The sequence below is a fragment of the Lissotriton vulgaris genome, chromosome 5 (assembly GCF_964263255.1).
Source record: "Lissotriton vulgaris chromosome 5, aLisVul1.2, whole genome shotgun sequence".
NCBI lineage: Eukaryota > Metazoa > Chordata > Amphibia > Caudata > Salamandridae > Lissotriton > Lissotriton vulgaris.
In genome coordinates, this window is record NC_141693.1 from 2,025,798,527 (window position 1) to 2,025,824,842 (window position 26,316).

The window sequence follows — 26,316 nt, forward strand, 5'->3', positions numbered from 1 at the left end:
GAGCCAGTGAAGGAGCTTCAGAGCAGGTTTGGCTGAAGCTCTGGCCGGGGTGTTAGTAAGGATCCGGGCCGCCGCATTCTGGATTTTCTGAAGTTTGTTTAAAGTTGCTTCAGGTGCGCCCAGGTAGATTGCGTTACTATAGTCGAGCCTGGAAAGTATGAGGCCTTGGATGAGAAGTCTTTGTGATGTGGGTGGGAGTAGGGGCAGGATCTTTCTCATAGATTTCAGTAGTCCGAAGCAGGTACCGGCTACTTTTTTGGCCTGCGTGGTGAATGAAAGATCAGTTGCGATCCATACTCCCAGACATTTTACTTCCTGTTTTGGGTCTGGGGGAGGACCCAGACAGGGTGGCCAGGTGTTCAGGGGGAAGGTGAGACCTTTCTGACCCAGAAGGAGGATATCTCAAGACAAAGTGCACTCATCAAGGTTATCTCAGGTCACACGTACTACCTCAATACTGCACTGCAAACGTGGATTTCCCTATCCTAGATCTATAACTCTGCTCTCTAACCTCCTCCAGTTCCTCTGCCTCACCCTTAAAGGCTCATCCCAAGTCAAAGTGCACCAATCGAGGTTACCTCAGGACTCACGTACTACCTCAATACAGCACAGCACACTTGGACTTCCGAACCTATACGTATAACTCTGCTCTCTAACCTCCTCCAGTTCCTCCGCCTCACCCTTAAAGGTTCAACCCAAGACAATGTTCACCAATCGAGGTTACCTCAGGTCACACGTACTACCTCAATACTGCACAGCACACTTGGACTCCGAACCAATATGTATAACAAGATAACTGGCTCTATTATATGACTTGCGAAAAACTGCTGTAAAGAGCTCCGATGCCCCCGGGTCCGGCCAGTGCTATATTAAACCCCTTAAATAAATGAAATAAATAAATAAATGTGTGCCAGCATACTCAGGGTACAGCCCCCAAATGGAGCTTGCCCCAGTATAGCACGTACACAGAAAAATCCCCATGGTGCAGCACACAGATAGAGCCTATTCTGGTATTGCACACATACAACGCAATCACCATCCCCTGAGTACAGCGCACAGATGAAGCCCGCCTTGAAACAGCACATACACCAGGGTAGAACACACAAATGGAGCCCGCTCCGGTATAGAGCACACACATACTCCAGGGTACTGCCCCCCTAGGGTACATACATTTGACAAGATTTTTCCTCCTTGATGCGATCGATGCAGCGCCTGAGTCTTGCATTTTCAGCTTCGGTAGGGCAAGCCTCCTCCTCTTTGCAGCGGTCATGTGATTTATTCCTACTTGAGCGGTGGCACTGGCTTTTCCTTTGCGACTCCACCTGCACATGATGAACAGTCAAGCACTGGTGAGAGGCTGAGAGCCAAGTTAGGACACAGACATCAACAACAAACATCACACACAGCATCTGGCCTATGACATGAGGTGGACAGGAACTGCTCTTCTGCCAGGTAGATACTCAGCCAGATAGATACCCACCCCGGGTCCTCTCCCACCCCCAGACCAATGGAAACCATTGAGAAGGAAGCATTAATACACTGCACTGAGATACTGCCCACCCCAGACAAGAGACACCCATCCCTCTCGAGGGGCAAAATCCCAGGTATACTGTAAACTATACAATCAGATATGATTTACACCACCTTCTCCCCCTCTACTGAACTGAGATGCAACCCATTCAACTTACCCCACCCCTCTTGAAAGGGCATACTCCAGCTAAGTGGCAAACTCTACCATAAGATACTACTTACACCAGCTCCTCCTACACCCCAGACCAAGTGAACACATGGATGATGAAACGCACAGCCATACTTGAACCAACTGCCCTGAGATACCACCTATCACAGTTCCCCACCAGACTCAAGGAAGCAAACTGTCCACCAAGACAATACAAACACACCAGCATACACCGCGACTGACACTACCTACACATGCTCCCCCATTCATCGCTGTCGACAGGGAACCATACAAGCATATTACACTATGCACTGAGATACCACCTGTCTCAGATCCCTACCAACCTGAAGGAGGCAAACTGTCCAACAAGAAAATACAAACACACAAGCATACACCGCGACTGACACTACCTACACATGCTCCCCCATTTATCGCTGTCGACAGGGAACCATACAAGCATATTACACTATGCACTGAGATACCACCTGTCTCAGATCCCTACCAACCTGAAGGAGGCAAACTGTCCAACAAGAAAATACAAACACACAAGCATACACCGCGACTGACACTACCTACACATGCTCCCCCATTCATCGCTGTCGACAGGGAACCATACAAGCATATTACATTATGCACTGAGATACCACCTGTCTCAGATCCCTACCAACCTGAAGGAGGCAAACTGTCCAACAAGAAAATACAAACACACAAGCATACACCGCGACTGACACTACCTACACATGCTCCCCCATTCATCGCTGTCGACAGGGAACCATACAAGCATATTACACTCTGCACTGAGATACCACCTGTCTCAGATCCCTACCAACCTGAAGGAGGCAAACTGTCCAACAAGAAAATACAAACACACAAGCATACACCGCGACTGACACCACCTACACATGCTCCCCCATTCAGTTTAGTTCAGTTCAGTTCAGTTCTTTATTTATTTCGAAGGTTAAAAACCATCATAAAAATACGTATTAATACATGATCACATAAAAACACACTGAACATCATAATTTTGTAAAAAAAGGACGAGTTAAAAAGAGTTTTTGTAGATAATATATACAGAGTGTAGGTGTGACAGGGGGCAGCAAATGTCCTTTAGTTTCATCCCCTTTCATCCAACTTTATCAACCCCTTGTGTTTCTTAGTTTAGTCACAATTTTTAGAAAACTCATGATAGCAAACAAAGTACGCATTTCAGTTGCTCTTTGCAAGAATGATAAGGCAGATTTAGCATGGATAATATTTGAGTCCTTTAAAATGTCCACCAAGAATCTTTGACGCGGTATTTTATAAAAAGGACACAGTAATACAAAATGAAGGGTGTCCTGCGGAGACCTATTGTCGCAGCCGCAGGCACCCTTCTGCTCAATTGTTTGCGTAAAACAAGACGGATAAGCTAAAGTGTGGTGCAACAAATTAAGCCTAAAACGAGTCATTAAAAACCTCTCATGTTGGCTATACATTAAAAAGAGATACGGTTCCATGCCCACTTCATTGCAAACAAGCGAATGAGCAACTACCGAGGGTTTAATAGAGTCAAGTTCCCTCCTCCTACCATCATATTTTTCCAGTAGTTGCTTTTGTACAAAATGTCTGCTATAGATGTCCACATTTGAGGGGTCCAGAAATAACCTTTGCTGGCCAATATCCCCTAATGTTTCTTTAATGTATTTCAGCCAGGGGATTTGGAGCCATCTATCTTTCCGTAGGCAATCCTGGATAATCTGTCTGGATAGTTCCGCATTGGGGTTTGACCAAATTTTAAGCCAGGACAGTATGGGTCTCAGTCTGATCAGGTCGGATATGTATGGGGTACCCAGCTCTTCGTGTGTTATTGCTGCTGGGATGCTCAGGGGAAGCTTTAACAGTTTTTTAAAGAATTTATCTTCCTCTCCCTGTATCTGTTGTGCATCCCTAAAACCCCACACTTCGGCTCCATAAATGGTCTTTGAAATGCTGACCGATCTGTACAATGTCATCACCTGCTCAGGGGACCAGCGTCCCATTTGTCGGGCAAAGTTCAATATGGCCCCATTTGCTGAGACTAGTCTCCTAGACCTCTCTTCCACCAAAGGGGCAAACTTGATCTTTTCGTCAAATAGGAGACCCAAGTACGGGAAAGTGGTGACAGTGTCCAAGACATGAACCCCTAGTTTGAACACAAATTTCTTATGTGGTTTCTTCCCAACTATCATAATGAAAGATTTTGTCAGGTTGACGGAGAGGTCCAAATTCCTCATAAAATCAGAGAAACCTTTAATTAGGAGCTGGAGACCGACTGCTGTTTGCGCAAGGAGGACCGCGTCATCTGCGTACAAAAGTACCGGCAGATGACGCGAACCTACCTTTGGGCAGTCAGTCCCCAGTGCTATCAGGGCACTCTCCAGGCCGTTTATGTAGAGGGAGAACAAGAACGGCGCCACAGGATACACCCCTGCCTCACCCCGCCGGAGCACGGGAAGAGATCGGTGCTCACCCCCCCGCGCTCTAGCGGACCTTGGCAGTGGTGTTCCAGTGCAGCTCCCTAAGAATGTTAATGAGGTCTGGGTCAGTTCCCAAGTTATACATTAGTGTCCAGAGTTTGGCTCTATTAACGTTATCAAAAGCCGCTGCTAAGTCCATGAATCCCATGTACATGGTCCCATTAGTCGTCTTGGTGTATTTGGCCGTGAGGAGGTATAGGTTGAGGCATTGGTCACTAGTTGACCTGCCTGTTCGGAACCCGTACTGGGTATCCACCAGGATATTATGAGTGTCAGTCCATTCTATTAAGCGGTTGAGCAGTGCCCTCCCGAGTACTTTAGCAGAGACATCAATCAACGAGATTGGTCTATAACACTGCGGGTTGTCCCTACAGCCTTTCTTATATATAGGGACAATCACCGCAGTGGACCACGATCTCGGAAGGCCCGATTTAATTGCTGCATTAAGTACTCTCGTTACTACTGGTGCCCATAAATCAGTGTTACTAGGAAATAGATCTGGTGGGGTGCCATCCGGGCCTGGGGCTTTGTTTCATGTCAGCCCTAGGATTGCTTTTAGGACTTCCTCCAAAGATAATTCTAGTTGTTCTGCCCTGGGCCCCATCCATATTCCATCTCCAATGTCTACCTCCTGCTGGTTATACAGAGATTTAAAATGGTTGATCCATTGTTCTGGTAATATGTTGGAACTAATGACTGGGGAGCTTGAGTCATGGAAGCATGGTCTGTTTATGATTCTCCAGAACTGGGCATAGTCCCTATTTTCTCCTGCCTCCCTCAGGTCTGCCCAAACTTCTTTTTGAAGAGCACTCTTTCTTCTTTTTACCTGGGTTTTATAGTTTAGTCTACAGCGGGCAATTTCAGTCTTGTCCCTCTGGGCCTTTTTTAAACTCTGCTTTAGTTCTCTTAGAGCCCTTGAGCAGTTGGTATAGAACCATCTTGGGGAAGATGATTGTTTAACAGGCTTCTTAGTTTTCAATAACCCTTCTACAATTTTAGTTAAAGATTCGAAAGCCACTACCACTCCTCTGCCCTCTATTGAGAGATCTAAGCAGGTCTCTATATGGTCTTTCCCTTCACCCACTAACTTGGAGTAAAAATCTTGCGGGTTGATCATTGACCACCTTATGCGTCTCCCTTGGTCTGTTGCTTGGATTTGGGTTTCAGTGGCCACCCCTGAGTTTTTTCCAGATATGTCTTTATAATTAATTTCTAGTGAGAGGGGATTGTGATCACTGAAGGGGCTCCACTCTGTTCTTGTTTTTAGAATCTGCTCTCTAGAGCAAGCAGAGATCATTATATAATCTATTATAGACCCACCACCTCTCCCTTTAAATGTGGGTATAGGAGATTCCCCTGCTTTAAGTGCAGCTAAATCCATAACATGGGTGAGAGCGAAGTTATCTAAGAGCTTCATCAGGGCTGTGCCCTCTTTATTGTGTACAAAATGGGGACCCTTTTCTAGTGGGCAGGCTGACCAGTCGGCAGATATAGGAAATAGCTTAGGGCATAGGTGGCAATTAAAGTCCCCCATCAGCAGGACAGTTGGTTCTGGCCCCTTCAGCCTTAAATCCAATTCCTCATTTAATCTACTCTCCAGTTCTAATAGTATGGGAAAATTCCCATCAACCGGCCCAGAGTTATAAAAATTTAGAAAAAGTAGTCTCTCCCCCTGATGCTGTAGTGAAACTACTTGTCTGACATCCAGTCTGGGTGTGACCAGGTACCCTTCAGGTCTAAATCTACATATATTGCTAGGCCTCCTTTTGCTCTCCCAGAATTCGTCCCTTGGGCAGGTCTGAAAAAACACTTATAGCCCTCCAATTGACAGAGGTCCGAATCACGCGCCCATGTTTCTTGGAGAGCTATAACATGAAAGCGCCTTATGAATTCTTTCCATTCCTTACTTTTGAGTTTAGCTTCCAGGCCTGCTATATTCCAGGATAACACGGACAATCCAGCCCTATTCTCTTTGCCTCTAGCTGTGATAGATTCATTTGTTCTAACCTCACCCGCTATTGGTGAATCTGTGATGTTTACATTTTTATCCCCCTGGGTCGAGAGTACTTCTGGTCTCATGATTTGTACATTCCCAGCATTCCCGCATTTACCCTCTGTTTCTGGGCGTGAGCATTCACTGGTAGCTAAGCTTGATACAAAATTATTTTCTAACGGAATGAGTCAATCATTGTCCTCAAGTGACTGTAAAGGGGCAAATCTGTTTCTCCACTGAACCAACTGCCCTGAGATACTACCCATCACAGTTCCCCACCAGACTCAAGGAAGCAAACTGTCCACCAAGACAATACAAACACACAAGCATACACCGCGACTGACACTACCTACACATGCTCCCCCATTCATCGCTGTCGACAGGGAACCATACAAGCATATTACACTCTGCACTGAGATACCACCTGTCTCAGATCCCTACCAAACTGAAGGAGGCAAACTGTCCAACAAGAAAATACAAACACACAAGAATACACCGCGACTGACACTACCTACAGATGCTCCCCCATTCATCGCTGTCGACAGGGAGCCATACAAGCATATTACACTCTGCACTGAGATACCACCTGCCCCTGCTTTCCAACCGCTACTGATCACCATATGGATGGCCTAATCTGTGCCAGTGGGTGCAGGTGGTGAGTACCGGCACTCTATTTTTGGGCTTAGGCTTGTGTTTCATCAGCAGGGTTGGAATATTTTTAGAGAGTTCCAAGACAGTCAAGTGTTACAGGACTGGGGTTTTACCTCATTATTAAAATCACAGCTTTAGCATTTGACTCTCAGTTCAAGCAGTCCAAATCTGGAGACATGGTGTGGATTAGAAACCGAAAATTAAATGAAACATCTTATCCCAATGAATAAACTGTTGTCTACCGATGAAGGAGAAATAGTTTGCCCCATTACACCGCTAATCAGGCAAAAGAAGTGCATTGTTCTCACTCGGTGCATAATTCTGCTCTTGAGAAACTCCCTAGTACTTTACATGTATTTGGACAGAAATTAGTGCATAGCACATCCCTGTGCTGTCGGCAAAATCTCCCTTCCAAGTCCACATATATAGTTTTCCCGTAATGAAAGTTACTGTGTTGCAGTTACATGAGAATGTGAAGCACACCACTCCCTTCTGCGCGTGGTTGGCTGAGAGAACGCGCTACTCCTGCTTGTCGCTACTCACGTAAGGACTTAGGAGAACAGTTAGTCTGACTCTGCTCCAGGTTCACTGCCTCCCACGATAGGCTCATAGGTCACTTTGAATGTGCATCTGGCAAAAGGCTTGCATGGGCACAGTTCTGGAGGCAGTGCATTCGCCTGCAACTGGATTCTTCTTGGGCCCACACTTAAGTCCTCCAAATGGGGAGCCCGCCATGGTTTGAAGCGGTGGTCTTGGTCAAGGGGTTGCACTGAACACCTACCACTAGAGAGCGCACCTTTGATGAGAGGTAGGCACGCCTCTCTCGTCAGTGATTATTGCTGGTCAGACGCCTGCCTCACGGAGACTGTGTCTGGCCAGATATATTCCCCGGGTGCTTGGAAATCAAGACGCCCTGCAAGGTCTTTAGTGTATATAAATACGTGGCAAAACGCCCGTACCACAAACGGGCCAGAACGACATTTTTCCTTACCATTTCTTGACGCCCGCATGGCGCTAGTTGTTGCCACTAGGGGCTCAGCCAAGGCGCATTCCATATTAATCCTATCCTAACTACAGGGTGGTCTGCCCCAGGGGAAATACCAATTGTACGTCATTTAGCATGCCCACAACCACTGGTACTGCCCAGTGCCACATCTGCAGCCCCTTTAAGGAGCCTATACATTATCTGCAGCGACCCTGCCCATAAAAGGAGTGAGAATACATGGAAGAGGAGTCCCTGTCGGTAATCCCACTTTATGATGACGTCTGTGATGCTGTGGATGCACCGATCTATCAGACAGTGGCATCAGCGCCTGCACCTCTGGAAAGGAGACTCATTAGGATTGCACATTCATTCTTAGGCCCAATGCCACTTAGAAATGGGATTTTGTGTCGACTAGGGCATGTGCCAAAGTCAGGCAGAAACCACCAGTCTAGTCAGGATAAGGGAGTTACACTCCTAAAACAATCCCTGCTCACCCCCTTGGTAGCTTGGCACGAGCAGTCAGGCTTATCTTTAAGGCAGTGTGTAAAGCATTTGCATATAACAACAGTAATACAGTGTAAGTACTACAAAAGGACACCACACCAGTTTAGAAAAATATCCAATATTTTTATATATTTAAGACAAGACCAAAAACGATAAAAATCCACAATACAGTACTTAAGAATCTTCTATTACCAAAATATGCTTGAAAAATAGTTCCTTGATGTCGATAGCTCTGTCCGGGGCTATCACGGCGTTGTGAGCAAACAAATCCAAACAGTTCTGGCTGACCGCGGCGTCGCAGGCCAGCTACGCTATCGGGAAACAGTACCTTTGAGAAATGCAGGGCGTCGGCGACCTCTCGTTGGGCTTCTGAAAGCATGGCGTCTGCAGGCGTCAGTTCCGGAGGTCGGTACAGGAGTCATCAAGGCCCTCGAAGTCACACACCTTGCAGATCGAACTCCTCTATGTTGGAGTCAGGAGCGCTGGCATCGGCAGGCGTCAGGTGCTGCTGTGCGAAGTGCAGCCTGCAGTGCCCTCAAGTCACGGTGCGAGCAGCGCCTCAATGGCGGCGTCAGATGGCATCATCAGTGAGACCAAGGTCGCGGTACGAAGTGAATGCGGCGTCGATTTTGGCGTGGAGCGGCGGCGTCGGGGATACCTAGGCGTTGTCGCGAGGCGATCCAGAGTGCGGGGCTCACAGGTCGCTGTGCGAGCAGCGGCTCAGTGGTGGCGTCAGCAGGAGTCGTCGGTGAGACCATGGTCGCGGTGCGGCGGTGCCCTCTCCGGTGCCTTCAGGACACGGAGTCAGCAGCAGCGTGGTAGACGTCGTCAGGTTGCTTTTCTTCTGTTTCAGCACAAAAAAATCAGTGCTGAGGGCAGAAGAGCTTGAAGTCTTTGTTGTTCCTGAGACTTCTTGAACAGGGGCCAAGCTCTACCTCAAGCCCTTGGAGAAACTCGCAAAAGTAGATTGCAGAAAGTTCAGTCCTTTCACTGCCCAATACAGAAGGTTCTTGTTGAGCAGTCGAAGCATCTGGCATGTTAATGCCTTGTCCAGTTTGCACACAACAGAACCTGTTCTAAGATGGCTGCCGTTGTGTGCACGGATATTCCTATTTACATTGACTGACACCAGTACGTTTCAACAATAGTAAATTAAGTAGCTATGCTCAGTTATTAAATTGGATTAGGTGGCTATTTGAGTGATTATTGATAGTTGTTTCATTTTAATGTTAACGATCTTTTTCGGATCACATACGGACAGAGAGGCAGATGCTGCGTCATACGTCATAACGTTGTAGAGGTCAGGGGTTATGTTCACGGAAAGCCAGGGTCGGCATTCTCGGACTGACGAGTCGAGAGGAAGTTGAACGCTGCACCTTCTATCTATAAGTAAGTGTGAGCCACAATGTTTTTAAAAATGTTAATATGAGCAGTGATGTGGCTTGGTAGCTCTGTTCTACGCGCTGACAGTTACTAATGAGTTTTTTGATTCTAGGTGATTTATACGTTCCCGATTGTTTTGGCTGTGAGTACTCCATCTATACACACAATGGGTTTTGGTCAGTTTTGTAAGGGGATTTGAATAGGAGAGTCTAACTAATGAAGGGTTCACTTTTGTTATGTATTGATACAGGACACATTTAAAATTCTCGCAAAATAACTTGACGGATTGACTGAAGCAATCTGTAAGTACGGTTTCTGCGTGTGTCATTCCATGCAAAGATGGACTTATGTATTTACTTTAGCCTAACGTCGGTTTTGACTTTGGTTTTTTAGACATTTGGACATTATTGTCCTCCCAGGCCTTACAACCTCCGGCTGGAGGTTTCTGGTAAGACATTTTTAACTTAAGCTGATTCATTTTTAAGACCATCATAATGCACGGGTCTTTGCACATGGGTTGTGGTGTTAACTGATTGTTGTTTGGAACACACTTGAGTTACACTTAGGGTGCATGTCCTTGGTTTGTTTTCCCTTTGGGTGATTAGACTATACCTGGTATGCAAGGAGGTTTGTATGGATTGTTGATATCTATATTTATTTGTAGATATATATGTGCAACTTGTCCTGATGATGGTCCTATGGATTTTGTAAACCGATGAGGGACCGAAACGTCGACGCCTGACACCGTTTTGTTTACATTTGTACCATTTTTTGTGATGTTACAATGAATGTATTATAATGAGAAAAATTCCTCTCTGCATGGTATTTCGTTTTTCCATGTAAATAGCAAAAGGTGTTATATACTACTTGAAGCCAAATTTGCATATAGAGTAGTATTTATGTTGCCATGTTGCATTTTTTGATAAAGAAAATAACATAAAAATAAACAACAGTAAAATACTGTACCTTCCTTGCATTTATTGAATGATAGATCACTGTTGTGACAAATTAAGAATTTGTGAAGAGTATTTAAATAACTCCTACGGGGACAAATTGTAATTTTGTTATCAATACAGAAGCAGCCACTGCAGTCCAACACAGCAAAGCACACAGCAAAGTGGTAGTACCTCCCCACAGGCTTCTCCAGCTCTTTTTCTTGGCAGTCTTTTTGGTCCAAAAGAGTTCTAAAAGTCAAGGGTCTGGGCCCCAATATTTATATCCCAAAATCCTTTGATCTCTTAGGCAGAGAGTGTCTGTGCCCAGCCAGAACCAATTCTGCCTTCTCTGGTGGGACTTCCTGGTAGGAGGTGGAGACGGCATGGTCTGAGGCAGACCAGGCCCTTTGAGGTGCAAGGAAATCTCCTCCCCCTTCCCCAATTGCAGCTCAGGTCTATTCAGCCCTTTCCTGACCCGCCTAGACTATCTGGAGCCACTCCTGCTCCCCAGCCTTCTGTCATCCAAACCCCAGACAGGCAATCCACATTCCAGCAGATGCACAAAGGATGCCTGAGCAAGAAAATACCTACTTTCTAAAAGTGGTATTTTCAAACACGAAATGTAAAAATCACCTTCACTAAAAGATGCATTTTTAGATTCTGAGTTCAGGCGTACTAAACTTTATTTCCCTACCAAATTCCCTGGGCCAGTTATGTTTATAAGATGTTATAAACAAACTCCCCATTCTGTCCTAGGGGGAACAAGAAGCCTTGCAATAGCGAAAAACGAAATTGGCCGTAGTTTACTATCAGGACATGCCACACACACACCAGGGCATGTCCTACCTTTCACATACACTGCACCCGGCCAACAGGGGTACCTTGACCCTACCTTAGGGGTGGCTGACATGTAAGAAAATGTTAGGTGAGGGACTGGCAAGTGTGTGCACTGGCCAAGTCGATATGGCAGTTACAAACTGCACGCAGACTCCTTAATGGCGGGTCTGAGTTACCTTTTATGGGCTGTTCGTGTGGGTGGCACAATCCCGTGCTGCAGCCCACCAACGGCATTTGATTCACAGGCCCTGGCACACGCAGTGCACTTTAGTAGGAACTGACACATAAATCAAACAGGCCAATCATGGAAACACCAATCCATAACACATTTTACCACATGCGCACTTGAAATTGCACATTACCACTGATTAGCAGTGAGAAAAGTGCGCAGAAACACTAAGCCAGCACAAACAGAGTCAGAACCGGGAGGTCAGAAAGCAAAAAACTCAGGGGAAACACGCCAAAAGATGGAAAGTCCAAAAGCCATCGAGTATGGAGATTCCCACTCCCTGAAATCCCCTCACTTCACCTGATCAGATTGACAAGCTGCCATCAAAGCGCAAGGTGGACACAGGAGTAGATTTGGGCGCTTTAGAGAGCTTTTAGAGGGCATTGCTTGCCAGGCTTACCAGTCTTGAGGTCAACTTGGAGGTACTCTTGGATTCTACTCCTCACATATCATTTAAACCTGCCTTTCCTGACATGGGGGGGACGAGGATTCCAAAGCAGACTCTAATGAGGAGTCCGGTCCATGCAGACCATGGCGCCCATCTCCAGCCACCGTCCCTATCCCATCCCAGGAAAACTCTAAGGGTCAGTCCGACATGTTAGAACCAAGATGACCTTATTCATTCTAGGTCGGCAGAATGGTCCCCTTCCAAAAAAGGTTGCTCAGTATGTGGGGGAGAGCCTCGATTAGCTACTCCAGAAGGAGGCACAAGCACGTCTCTGACCGTAATGTCCAAGTCCTTCATTGGCAGATAAAGTGGCCCTAACCCCCTGTAAGGGGGTGCCTGTTACCGGGGTCGACACATCCAAATAACTGCAGTGGCTTACCCGTGGTAATCGCCTCGCTAAACCAACAATGCAAAATAGCGGCCTTCATGAAGATAACTCCTCCCCCATGTCCTCTGCCCGTACAGGGTCACGACGCGAGGGAATCAGAGACTGAAGGAGGGACTAACACCGGACGTGGTTCCACACAGGAAGAGAAAAAGGCCGGAGAGACAGACAGCGGGGCGAACAAGCCAGAGCGAGGACGGAGTTGCGAGAGAGAGGAGATGTGAGAGAGGAGGTCATGGACGAGACATGGTACGTGGATTGGTGGTCCCCACAGGAGGAGGCTGAAGAGTGGCCGCAACTCAGGAGAGTTGTGGCGGAGCCGGTGAGTGAGCACGAACAGGGGAAAGAGGGAGCGGGTTGGCAGGAGGTCTGAGGGAGTAAAGCAGAGTTTTGTGTTGTGCGTTTTCTCTTCCTCACATCCCACCCGACCTGAGTGATTGTGTGATTGGGCATTGTAGGAGATTCTAGCGCTTCACCCCCCCTTATTTTTGCACAGTAGTGCCCAGAACGATCCCTTCACTAACTTCCTTTCCTCACGAGAGCCACCCGCCCTGTCCTGTGACAATTCCCCTAAACAAAGCACTGAACGGGTGTGGTGACGGAGACAGTATTGCCTAAGGGCGTGATATCAAGGAGTGACTGGCGGCTCCTTGTTTTCTATCCTCCTATGAGCCTCCTGGGGAAACCATCCAACCCATAGAAGATCCAACAACCTCAAAACCCGAAGGCGACAAGGAACCAGAGAGGAAGGAGGAGACCCAGAAGATCGCCCGCGGACCCCCAAAGACAATATCTAAGGGCACCTACCCCAAAACTTTGAATAAAACAAGTTGACTGGTCCACTACATACAGCCCCCGCGCTATCCGGCCTGCCCTCCCACACCTCCGACATAGACAACTGGATGGCCACCTCATTGGCTAAATATATTTGTGACCCAAAATAAAGAGCATCAGTAGATCCTGGAAGTCCTGCCAGGACAAACTCTGAAATCTTATACCTTGCAGGGTAAACCTGTACCGCCTGAGGTTCTCTCCAGATGGGCACAACGTGCCGTAATTTCTTGGAAACGCGAACTGCGCCTTATCTAAGGAGAGAGGAATATCCCTCTTAATCAAAAAGGCTCCCAAACTGGGGGATTTGGCTTCCTCAGAGGCTGGTCCCATTGCCCAGGGGGGAATCTTTGGGACCATTTTTAAAAGGGGAAGTTGTCTCACCCTGTACGTCCTTAGATAAGGCACAGGCATCCATCAAAAAGATATTCCACCCCAAAAAGACATTCGGGACTGGTCGAGGAAGGGGGCCGCTCGACCGGCCGATTTTACACATCAAGCTCTCTCAGAGGCCAACGCTACTACAAGAACAATTAGCAGGACCAGTCAAGATCAGGGTAGTTCTTCCTCTCTAAGAGAGCGCTTAGAGGTCGTGTTGCACAAGGAAACAACAGAGGCCAGCTCTACAGAACTGTTGTGTAGTTCCTACAAATCTATATAGGATCTGTGCATTTAGACAACATAAACTAAGGGATTGGTATCCAGACTGATTCCAGACACCACCCAGGATATGTTCGCCTGTAGACCAGATAGCTCACAGTGCCACTATGAGCCCCTCTTACCAAAGAGCGAATAGTTTCTGACAACTATCAAATATTTGTATTTTACATTTGTAAAGCACGCAGCTGCCCAATAGGGTCTTCTGTCGCTTCACGTGTGGAGGCCACCACAGCTGAACAGAAATAAAGAAAAAGATACAGAGAAAAAAGAGGGAGGTCATAAAGAGTCACTAAACAGTCACTAAACAACAGCATCTTTAAATTCTAACGGAAGGCCAACAAGGATTGACAGTTTCTGAGGTAAAGCGGAAGGCATTCCAGAGCCTGGGGCCAAGACAGGAGAAGGAGCGACCACCTCATACGTGCCAGCCGAAACCTGGGAACTGAGAACAATGAAAGATTGGTAGAGCGCAGTTGTCAAACCAGAACATAGAGTGTGAGTAGGCTTTGAAGGTAAAAAAGAGCAAGGCCCCATTTGACGCAAAACATGTAATAGAGGGACTTAAACTCAATACGCTTACTGACTCTATGCCAATGACGTTCATGGAGTAGAGTAGAAGCTGAGGCAAATCTCAAACATAAGACCACTGCTTGCTGGAGTGTCTGCAAACAGGGACCTCAGCGTCTCATTTCAGTGTGTCAGCATGGAAGTCTTTCTCCTCTGATTTTTCTACAGAAGAGATGGTGCTTATATACCCAAAAGGTACCCTCAGGGGTTCTACCAAGGTGTGTCATATTACTGTAGGCATGTCAGCCAAGGATGACGATAGTGATGACCCTTATTCAGAGTTATTATGCAGAAGAGGTCATCTTGCTGTGATACTGAGAACCATCATGCATAATACATTAGGCTAGTTTTTGGAGAAAACCACACGACATTTATGCAGCACCTAACTAGATAAAAGGTCAGCACCAAACCTGTTATGTTGAACAATGGTAGGATGAATGTAGGTAAAATGTCGTATAAATACCTAGGCCTATATTGGGGTATATTGGGGTTCATAACACCCACTTCTCATCCGACTCGACGACAAAGTAACAAATGCTAAAATAGGCTTGTTTAAAAAGCATAAAAGACAGTACTGAACTAGGAGAATTAAAAACATCTAAAAACATGGTATGGGTAAAAAAAAATGTTGTTAATCAAGAGCGTTTTTTCCATCTCTTTGGTGTTTGGAATGTCCATTGCGTAGCAAGAAAATTAAAACTAGGATAGCCACTACAATCAGTAGCACCAGCAGAAGCCCTCTCGGACTGTGTGGGTCGATGGAAACAATACTTTACTTGCATACAACAATTAACCCTGGAACTTACTGTGACCAGATATGCAATGCCTGGCAGCCTCCCACAATAACCTTGATCATTCAACATCAAATAACTCCTGTTCGAGAGCAATTTGAATACCGGATGAATTACAGCAGCTGGGGAGCCTTTCAAGTGACAAGACAGGTTTGCACACGAAGCATTGCAAGCTCCGTGAAGCATAATATCCTGACAAATTAGGGATCCCCTTAACGAACTCTCACAGTCTGTACTGCTGATAAATACTTCAGTGTCCCCATTCCTGCATATAAATCTGTACGGTAATTCCCAAGATTCATAGATGTATTCCCTACCCAATGCTTCCTATCTGCCTACTTGGTGGTTTTGTAGACAATATTGCAATTGAAATGTCACTGGCAATGTTACAATAGCCATGAATTAACCATTCTGTGGACAGTGACTCAGCCACGGTGAAAGGCAATTGTTCAAATTTTTCAATGTGCAGCATGGTATATTTTGCATCTCTTTGTGCCATTGTTGTCAGCCTGTCTGTTAGATTATAAGTAGAGAACAGCGAAATACTGTCAATGTATCGCCAGGGCACGCAACCAGAGCACAATGATTGTACCGCCCAGCTTATTAATAGAATGGATCGTAACTGTGATTGCCCATGTTGTAGGATGGACAGATCCTGTTCCATTATATCTATAGCAGAAGGCATAATGTTGCCCAGTAAATAAATCCTGGATGTTAGTGTGGTCACGCCATTGTCGGCCACTACCAAAGCCTTTTCTAGGTTAACTCTGTCAATTTCACGCAATCTCTCCGCAGCTTCCTGTTGAGAGACTTTCCAAACTTCATTGTAAATAGCGCATAAGAAGCGTTTACGAAGTGGTTTCCAGGGATCTAGATAAAAATCTCTTAAATCCATGTCATCTGAAAGCAAGGATAAGTATTGTTTCACCTGGGACAGTATTGATGTTCTTCGCCAATCTAGGCATAACTTCTCAACACTGTAGGAAGTCACCACCCCCAGATGTCCCCAGTTGTACATAATGTTGGTCTGGCCTATGGATACTAAACCCTTCAGTGGTACCCTGGAATATTGACTGACACCTATTTGTGTCGATCGGCCACACTAACCATCCCTTCAAAATGGGGACTGATGAATTGTATGAAACTTCATGCATAATGTCATCTAGCGTATCATTACTATATTCTGTATAGTTTTGCATCCCTCATAGGGTGAATGCGAGGGAATCAGAGGTGTTTTCAAGTCCTTGATCTTAGCTAGGCCAAGACAAGAAGTCTGTTGCACTGTTTCGTTCAGGAAGATAATCTGCTGTGATATGAGACATGCTCTAAATAATGCTTCAGTTCGCTGAACTTGCCAATCTTTAGTCCCCCGGACAGAATTTGTGTCTATGGTGTCCCTCCAAAAGCAAAACCCTGTAAAGACAGCTGGGAAATAAAGGAAGCAGAGTATATCTGTTTCGTGTTGGTGAGCATATTTTTCTTTGCTGGCGTAGGTGCAACCTTATAATAATATGAGGTCAGGTCTGAAGTGTTAAACCCAGAAAAATAAGCACATTTTTGGGAACTACCATTAGGTGGTGTTGGGCAATGTTCCCATTGATGGTAACTAAAAACATTATGTGGGATACTTGTTTTTTGCAAGAAATGATGACCATAATGTTGGTAACAATACATGGTAACCAAATCGGATGTATCATCGCACAATTAATTTTTAGAGCATGCAGCAGATTGTTCTAAATCAAACAGCATACTATTCACAGTTTCAAAATCCCAATCATTAGAGAATGTATTGGAGGTGATGATGTCATTGAGAGAAATTTTAAATACATGTGGTATTTTTAAAAGTTCAGTGGGACAAAATACATCATATGAAACCCTATCCCTTACTATTCCCTCAGGAATTGGAACTACTGTAATATTCACAAAGGACGTCTCTTCGTTCATGATGAGATGACGTATGCGGTTTCAGGACCAAGTTCTCATGTTGTACTGCGGAGTGTTCTGGGAGATAATGTCCATTCAGGAGCAGGAAAAAGACAGTCACAATACCTATCCAAAAGACTAGGGAGAGTAGACCAATTGTAATCTAGAGCTGTGGCCAGGGACAAACAGATTTTTCAGCCAAAGATATTTATTTATTTATTTATTTATGTGCTTGTATAGCGCCTGAATAAACCCCCGAAGGGGTATCTCCGCGCTTTTGCCAGTTGAAGGAGACTATGCTGTACCAGGTCACTTCAGAAGTAGCTAGGGCACAAAGAAAAATAACTACTGGTGAAAAGGTGGCTCTTGAGGGTTTTCCGGAAGGATAGGTGATTAGTGATGTGTTTTAATGTAGGGTGGAGTGAGTTCCAGAGAGCGGGTCCAGTGCGTGCCAGAGCACGGCCTCCCTGACGAGACTTTTTTATTTTAGGGACCTGTAGTAGGTGGAGGTTACTGGATCGTAAGGAGCGGCCTGGGATGTAGGGTTGAAAGGCCTTTGTGAGATATTTGGGGCCCTTTCCTATCAGACATTTGTGGATGGTACACAAAATTTTAAACTTAGTGCGTTGCTGCACTGGCAGCCAATGGAGTTCATCCAGTAGAGGTCGGGAGGGAGTCCTGGATGGAACATTAAGGACTAACCTCGCCGCCGTATTTTGGACTACTTGCAGTTTGTTCAGTTGGCCTTCATTAGTTGATAATAGAAGGCCATTGCAGTAGTCCAATCTACTAATAACTAGTGCCTGGACTAGAGTCTTCCTGTGGTTGTCGGGTAGATAGGGGAACACCCTTTTCAACAGTCCAATGGCCCTAAAACATGTGCCAGCAACTTGGTTGACATGGTGTTTAAATGTCAGGGCTTGATCGAATAGCACTCCTAAGTTTTTCACAGTCTGCTTTGGGATGGGAACTGGTCCCAGTTCCAAAGGCCACCACTCACCAGACCACAATGTCACCGCCTCCCCAAACAGTAAGACTTCTGTTTTGCCCACATTACATTGTAGGCAGTTCTCAGCCATCCACTTTGACACTGCCCTCATGCCTTCTGCAAAAGATTTTTGCAGAGCAGGTGTAAAGGTTTTAAAAGGGAACAGAAGTTGGGTGTCATCGGCGTAGGACACTGGGGTAAACCCAAAGGACCTCACTAAGTCGGCCAGGGGGGCCACATACACATTAAATAATGTGGGGCTTAGGCATGAGCCCTGTGGCACACCCCTGGTGAGCTCCCTAGAGATGGATTTATGGGAGCCCAGCCTGACTTCTTGAGAGCGGCAGGAGAGAAAGCTTTCCATCCAGGACAGAGCTACACCTCCCAGCCCTACATCCCTCAGACGGCCGAGAAGCACTTCGTGAGACACTGTATTGAAGGCAGCGGATAAATCCAACAACACCAGAATCATTGACCCCCCACCATCCAGTGTCATCCTGATGTTATTGGTCACTGCTAGTAGGGCCGATTCTGTGCTGTGATTTGGCCTGAACCCTGATTGTGAAGGGCCCAGGCCTTCCCCTGCCTCGATATGATTTGATAAATGAGTGTTCACGTGCTTCTCTGTCATCTTACTGATGTAAGGTAGGAGGGAGATGGGCCGGAGGTTAGAAAGATCTGTCCAGGGGGAACCCGCTTTTTTCCTTATAGGGTTTACCACTGCTATCTTCCATTCCCTTGGGACTTGTCCCTTTGCCAGTGAGATATTCATTACTGATTGAATAGAAGGTCCCAAGATGGAAATCAGAGGGTCCACCATTTTTGCAGGAAGGTAGTCATTGGGAGAGCCGGTTTTCATGTGGTTGATGAGGAGTGGAAGATCTGAATCACTAACTGGTGGGATGGTAAGAAAAGAGTGCTTGTTCTGTATAGATGGATCAATAGGAGGGGAAGACAGGGTTCCTGCGTTCTGTGAGGCCATAATCTTATTGTAAATAAGATAAATTTTGTCCTCAAAGAACATAGAGATCTCATCACAGAGTGCTTGTGAGGCATCATCGGGGCTCTCACTGGCTGTGGGTTTTACAAAGCTTTGCAAGATTTGGAATAATTCCCTCAGGCAGTTACCTGCCTCTGCAAGTTGTAAGGAGAGATTAGTTTTCCTTGCTAGCTTTATATTTTTGTAATAAGTTGACTGAGCCTCTAGAAAGATTCCCCTTTCCTTTCCATTTTTAGACTTCCTCCATGCTTTTTCTAACCGCCTACATTTCTGTTTTTCTTTCCCAAGGTCTAAGGTATACAATTTTTCTTGTTTGGTAGGAGGGTACTGCTTGAGGAGTTTTAGGGGGGCCAAGGTGTCAATAGCTAGTTTGAGAGATTTATTGAATTTTTCCAATGCCGACTCGGCTGAGTCTGCATCTGTAAATAGTGGTTGTTGCCAATATTCACGCAAATTTTCGACAGATATTTTGTGCCATTGGCGACGAAAAATTGGCGGGGGTGGTGTTCTATGCAATCGTTTAGTTGGTCCGGCCAGATAGAACTCAATCAAAAAATGGTCTGTCCAGTGGACTTCTTTAGCGGGTAGGCATCTGATTTTAGTGAAGTTGGAAAATATAGAGTCCAGGGTATGACCACCCGTATGTGTAGCACCACTATTTATTGCTTTTAGTCCAAGATTGGACAGGTCGGCTGTTAATTGTGTTGTTTCAGGGTTGATAGATTTTATATAATTTTTCTTTGAGGGAAACAGAAGCCGGCGGCGACTTAGGTTCACTCGGATCCAGGGAAAAGGTATCAAAATCGATGCAGTTGCTAGACGCAGTACGATCTATCTTTGGTAGCTCAGCAGGTTTTGTTGAACTGGCAGATGACTCGTTGTGAGACATATTCAAATAGATGTTGAATTAGGCTGAATTGAGATCTGTGTTTCATTAGTATTTTTCTTGTTGTTCAATTTCAATGGGCACAAGTTCTATTCTGTTGCTGGCAACTCCGTTACTCCGTACAGTAGAATCTTCAAATGTTATTAATCTTTCTGTCTGAACCTAATGTATGGGCGGCTACGCAGGAGCCCACGCGGACTGCTATTCAGTATCGGCCACATAGTGAAGTTTGATCAGGTCAATGGAGACAAATCTCTTTTTTTTTTTGCCGGCAAGAGGCAGAACAATTACTGTTCCTTTGACAGACAGGACAGGTATAGGTGCTCTGTAAGATGGCCAAAATTCTTTCTTGTTCACAATCTTTTCCCTGACCAGGTCCCCTATTTTTGGGATCCAAGCAGGGCTTGCGGAGGGTGCTTTCACTTCCCCAGTCGCGGTGCTTTTTACTTGGACATTGCATTGTAGTGCCCGGAATTCATTGAGGATCTGTAAAACAGCCAAAGGATAATTGATGCCGAATGCTTTTTCATCACCACTGTGGTGCCACAATCGTGGTCGTGTACCCACATTCTTGTCCAAACAGGACCTCATATGGAGTAGTACGGCCTCCAAGGACACTTCTTGGCATGTTATTAAGTGCCCTCTGGACCTCCTATAGGTGACTGACCCAACTACCACCTGAGCCTAATACCCTCACTGTTAAGGATTATTTTAAGTCCCTGTTTTTCCTCTCCACAATCGTATTTCCCTAGGGATGATAAGAAGAGAAGTGCCGCAAGACGACGCTCAAACTTCCCATGGCTTCCTAGTAAGCCTTGAGAGCTGAACAAGGGGCCACTGTCTTTATGTAATGTGTCAATTTCATATGTCCCTTTGAAGACTCGCAAATCCTTTATAACAGCTCGGGCGTCAGCCGAGCACTGAGGCCAAACCCACAGGAATCTAGAGCATGAATCCACTGCCACCAAGATGTACTTGTTAGCCCCATCAGATTGTAAGGGGCCGCAGTGGTCCAAATAGACACATGCGAGAGGTCGGTCTGATATCAATAGTGTTGCATTTTTTGGCTGTTTTAAAAAATCTTGTAACAGGGGGAGGAGCTTCGCGCGCAACCAAGATGGTTGCGTGAGCACAGGGCTCACGAGACCCTCGCTACCTCCCGCATCTATCCTGAATTTTATCCTGACTACGACGACGGGTTATTGACAACGTGACCCAGCTGATCTAATAGCTGTTTCCAGAAATTGATTTGGACTCCGGGAACCGCAACTACGATACTCTGAACTTTAGTGGCCTGCTCCATGGAACTGCCCAAGGCTCGAGTATCATGGTGCCCAGGTGGTAGTTGAACAACAACGGCCAACGGGGTCCTGCTTACGACCTCAGAGTTAACTTTCGGTTTCATTTTTGGTTCCCCTTGCCTCCTCCTATTTCAGCATCGCCTTGCCAGCCCGGGAACCGGACCCCGCAACTTCACTGTGTGCCAACAGTAGGGTGTCCCGAGTCGTGGGACACCCAGCCGGGAATCGTATTCGGAGATCCCCTTGAGTGAACTGCGAGGAGTTATTTTTACCAGGTCCCAAAGGCCCCTTCGGGGCGCAGCACCTGATATGGCGGGCAAGCCCGACAGCAAGAAGCGAAAGACCAAGACCGTTCACCGTGGGGGCACTATTCAAACGAACATAATGGATCGCTATACCCATCCTAAAGGGTCCCCCGGTGGCGAGAGTCGGTCTCTGGAGGACGCCGGTGACTCCTCAACTGCTGTGGATGATTTGCCCCTTTGCGATGTCATGGGCGCCATTGCTAGTATGAAAACATCCATTGGTCAACAATATGAGGCTCTGGCTCTAAAACGTGACACCGTGGCAATTGACGTCAACCTGATCAGGACTGACCGGTCGAAAACCAACGAGAAGGTCAAATCCTTGGATCTTAAGACTTCCAGCCTTACGACTGATGTCTCCGATTTACAGACGGAGGTTCGCAACTTACGATCCTCCAATGATCTCTTCGTCCGTCGGCTGGAGGATTTTGAAAGACGGGCCAGACGTAATAACATACGTATCATTGGGGTCCCTGAAAAATCGGAAGAGATCACAGCGGATCTCCTTGTAGAGGATCTCATCTTGAACGATCTCGCCCCCAAAGGCCTGAGCAACTTCTTTGCGGTGGAACGTGCACACAGAGTGCCGGGTGGGAAGCCGAAATTGGGTGCCCCGCCGCGGCCTATAATTGCCAGAATCTTCAATTTCAGAGATAGAGACGTTATCCTGCAGGCATCGCGAGTGGGTGGCCCCATGAAGTTCGAAAACACAACGGTGAGCTTCTACCCTGATTTCACCCAGTTTGTTCAGAAGCAAAGGATGGGATTCTTGGGAGTGAAGCGGCGACTACGAGACATGGGTATGAAATATGCGATGCTTTTTCCAACTCGGCTACGTGTTGAACACAATGAACGGACGTTTTTCTTTGATCGCCCCGGGAACGTGAGTGACTGGCTTGACACCTTGCCCGCACAGCGTGATCGCTCGAAGCATTTTGGTGGGACTGAAGGAGCCGAGGAATGAGAAGTGGTAGCTGTTTTTTCGGACAATGTACAGAACTGGCAGCTGTGGTTTCATGACTTTTGCAATACTTATGGTACTGCACCCAGAGGTGGCGAGGGAGAATGGGACTCTTCCTCCTCCGGGTTGCTTTTTGTAGACTAGTTTAATAATGGGGCGACAGGCACACTGCAAGTTGGGGTGGCTTTTGAGTCTATCGCAGGGGTGCAGGTTGGAGGGGTGTATTTTTTGGGCTTTGTGAGGGGGTGGGGGGGATGTTTGGGTTGGTTTCATTTTGTTTCAAGGCAACACATCGTCGTACATCTTGATCTGGGTGTTCTGTTTGCTATGGGGTAGATTCCTCCTTGCTCTTGGGATGGGGGGTAGGGGGTTGAAGTTACTGTGCTGGAATGTCAATGGGTTGGAGGACAGGATAAAACGTGGGGTTGTGTTACAACTATTGAAACGCCTTTCCCCGGATATAGTTTTATTGCAAGAGACACATTTGATTGGCAACACATGCCATGCTATGAATCGGCGAGGATATCGTCTGACTGCGCATTCAGGATTCACCACCGGATCTAGGGGGGTGGGTATCCTAGTCAGGAGTTCCCTCCCCCTGGAGGTAGACGACATAATCCTTGATGATAGGGGACGCTATGCTGTGGTCACTGGTAGGTGGGAGGGGAAGACCATCTCACTGCTCTCTGTGTATGTTCCACCTGGGCTGCAGACCACGACCTTTGCTGAACTGGGGAGGGTGGTTTTAGGGCTCCCTGAGGGCACTTTGATTATGGGTGGAGATTTTAACTCTGTTGTTTCCGGTAGGGAGGACCGTAGCCCTCCCCAGGGACCTCACGAAAACACAGTCATAGTTAAGTGAATTTTTGCAGATGCTCGGACTGGTAGACTGTTGGAGGCTAATGCATCCGGGACAGGCGCAATTCACCTTTCACTCTGGCGCTCACGGTAGCCTCTCAAGGCTTGATTATATCTTGATGCCGGCGGCGCAGGCCTCTTTGGTTAGGGAAGTTAGACATCTTGCCAGGGGTATTTCGGACCACTCCCCACTGTGGCTTTTGATGGACAGGAGGACAGGTGCTGAGGGTCGAGTGGCTCCGATTAACCCTTGGTACCTCCGTAACCCCAAAACCAGGGCTGAATTGATTAAGTCTTTTCATCATTATTTCACTGAGAATGTGGGGTCTGAATCCTCTTCTGTTTCAATGTGGTGAGGCTTTCAAGACTGTTATCCGTGGACAGGTGCTATCGCTAATCGCTGCTGCTAAAAAAGGCAAACATGAGGCAGTGGTCCGCCTAGAGGCCGAAATAGCTGAGTTGGAAGGGGATTTAGAAGTCAAGTCAAGTCAGAATTTATATAGCGCACTACATACCCAGAGGGTCTCAAGGCGCTTGAGGAAGGGGGGGGGGGGAGGTTTACTTATCAAATATCCAGGTTTTAAGCTGTTTTCTGAAGGCTAGGTGGTTTTGAGTAAGGCGGAGGTGGATGGGAAGGGAATTCCAGGTTTTGGCCGCTAAGTAGGAGAAGGATCTTCCCCCCATGGTGGCTTTGTGGATGCGCGGAACAGCGGCGAGGGCTTGGTTGGACGAACGCAGCTGGCGGATGGGGGTGTAAAAGGAAAGGCGCCTGTTGAGGCAGTCAGGTCCAAGTTCGTATAGAGCTTTGTGTGCGTGGGTGAGGAGACGGAACGTTATCCTCTTGTTGACGGGGAGCCAGTGAAGGTCTTTCAGGTGAACGGAAATGTGGTCTGTGCGGGGGATGTCTAGTATGAGTCTGGCTGAAGCATTTTGGATGCGTTGGAGTTTTTTCTGTAGTTTTGCGGTGGTACCGGCATAAAGGGTGTTTCCGTAGTCCAGACGGCTTGTAACCAGTGCGTGGGTGACCGTTTTTCTTGTTTCGGTGGGGATCCAGCGAAATGTTTTTTTGAGCATGCGTAGGATGTTGAAGCATGATGACGAGACGGCGTTGACTTGTCTGGTCATCGAGAGTGAGGAATCCAGGATGATGCCCAGGTTCCGTGCGTGGTCCGTAGGTATGGGGGCTTTTCCTAGGGCCGTTGGCCGCCAAGATTCGTCCCAGGCGGAAGGGGATGCACCTAAGATGAGGACTTCCGTTTTGTCCGAGTTCAGTTTCAGACGGCTGTGCTTCATCCACTCGGCTACTTCTTTCATCCCTTCATGTAGGTTGGTTTTGGCGGTGATTGGGTCTTTGGTGAGTGAGAGGATCAGCTGAGTGTCATCAGCGTAGGAGATGATGTTGAGGTTGTGTTGACGTGCGATGGTTGCGAGGGGGCTCATGTAGACGTTGAATAGGGTGGGGCTGAGTGATGATCCTTGCGGGACGCCGCAGATGACTTCGGTGGCCTCTGACTTAAAAGGGGGGAGGCGGACTCTCTGAGTTCTTCCAGCGAGGAACGAGATGATCCAGTCCAATGCTTTTCCTTGAATTCCGATGTTTCTGAGGCGTTGTATCAGGGTGCTATGGCAGACTGTGTCGAAGGCTGCAGAGGGGTCAAGGAGGATGAGGGCGACTGTGTCTCCGTTGTCCAGTAGTGTTCGAATGTCGTCTGTTGCTGCGATGAGGGCGGTCTCGGTGCTGTGTTTGGCTCGGAAGCCAGACTGTGAGAAGTCGAGTGATTTGTTTGTTTCGAGGAAGGCGGCGAGCTGATTGTTGATGGCTTTCTCAATGACTTTGGCAGGGAATGGGAGTAGCGAGATGGGGCGGTAGTTTTTGAGTTCGGTGGGGTCAGCTGTGGGTTTCTTCAGAAGGGCGCTGAGTTCGGAGTGTTTCCAGCTTTCTGGGAATGTGGCGGAGTTGAGGGAGCAGTTGATGACGTCTCGGAGATGGGGTGCGATGATGGAGTCTGCTTTGTTGAAGATGTGATGGGGGCATGGGTCTGTAGGGGATCCTGAGTGGATGGAGTTCATCAGGCGAATGATGTCTTCTGTGGTGATTGGGTTCCAGTCGAAAAGGTTATTCGGAGGAGGTACAGGTTCGGAGATGAGTGGGGTGGACTTGTTTGCGGGTTGGTTGTCAAAGCTGTTATGAATGTCGGCGATTTTGTCATGGAAAAATGAGGCGAGGGAGTCGCAGAGGGCTTGAGAGGGGGTGATGTCGTTTGAGCTGGCGGTGGGGTTGGTGAATTCTTTGATGATGTTGAAAAGTTCCTTGCTGTTGTGGGCGTTGTTGTCTAGTCGGTCTTTGAGTGCTGATTTCTTGGCTGTCCGGATTAGTTGATTGTGTTTGCGGGTGGCATTTTTAAAGGCGGCTTGGGTGACAGTGTTTGGGTCTTTTTTCCAAGTTTTCTCAAGGGAACGACAGAACCTCTTGGATTTCTTAAGGTCATCGTTGAACCAGGGGGCGTTCTTGCTTCCTTGCTTGATTTGATGTTTTTTCAAGGGTGCTAGTTTGTCGGCGGTTTGGGTTAACCATTGTGTGAGGTTGATGGCGGCTTGGTTAGGGTTCGTTGAATAGGCAGGGGGTTTTTGAAGAAGCGATGTGGAGATCTGGTCGATGGTGATTTTGTTCCAATTTCTTCGCAGAGTTGGTTATTATTATTATTAATGGACATTTATTAAG

At 46.9% G+C, this 26,316-nt stretch overlaps 1 protein-coding gene across 4 annotated transcripts in view; it reads right to left on the reverse strand.

Annotated features, from left to right (window-relative positions):
- Window positions 1-26,316, reverse strand: part of ODF2 (outer dense fiber of sperm tails 2) — a 417,376-nt gene that overhangs the window by 188,743 nt on the left and 202,317 nt on the right. For all 4 annotated transcript variants that reach the window (XM_086924894.1, XM_086924895.1, XM_086924892.1 and 1 more), the window contains one exon: window positions 1,171-1,322. In XM_086924894.1, coding sequence (XP_086781020.1) covers window positions 1,171-1,322 — 152 coding nt within the window. The remainder of the gene's footprint in view (window positions 1-1,170; window positions 1,323-26,316) is intronic.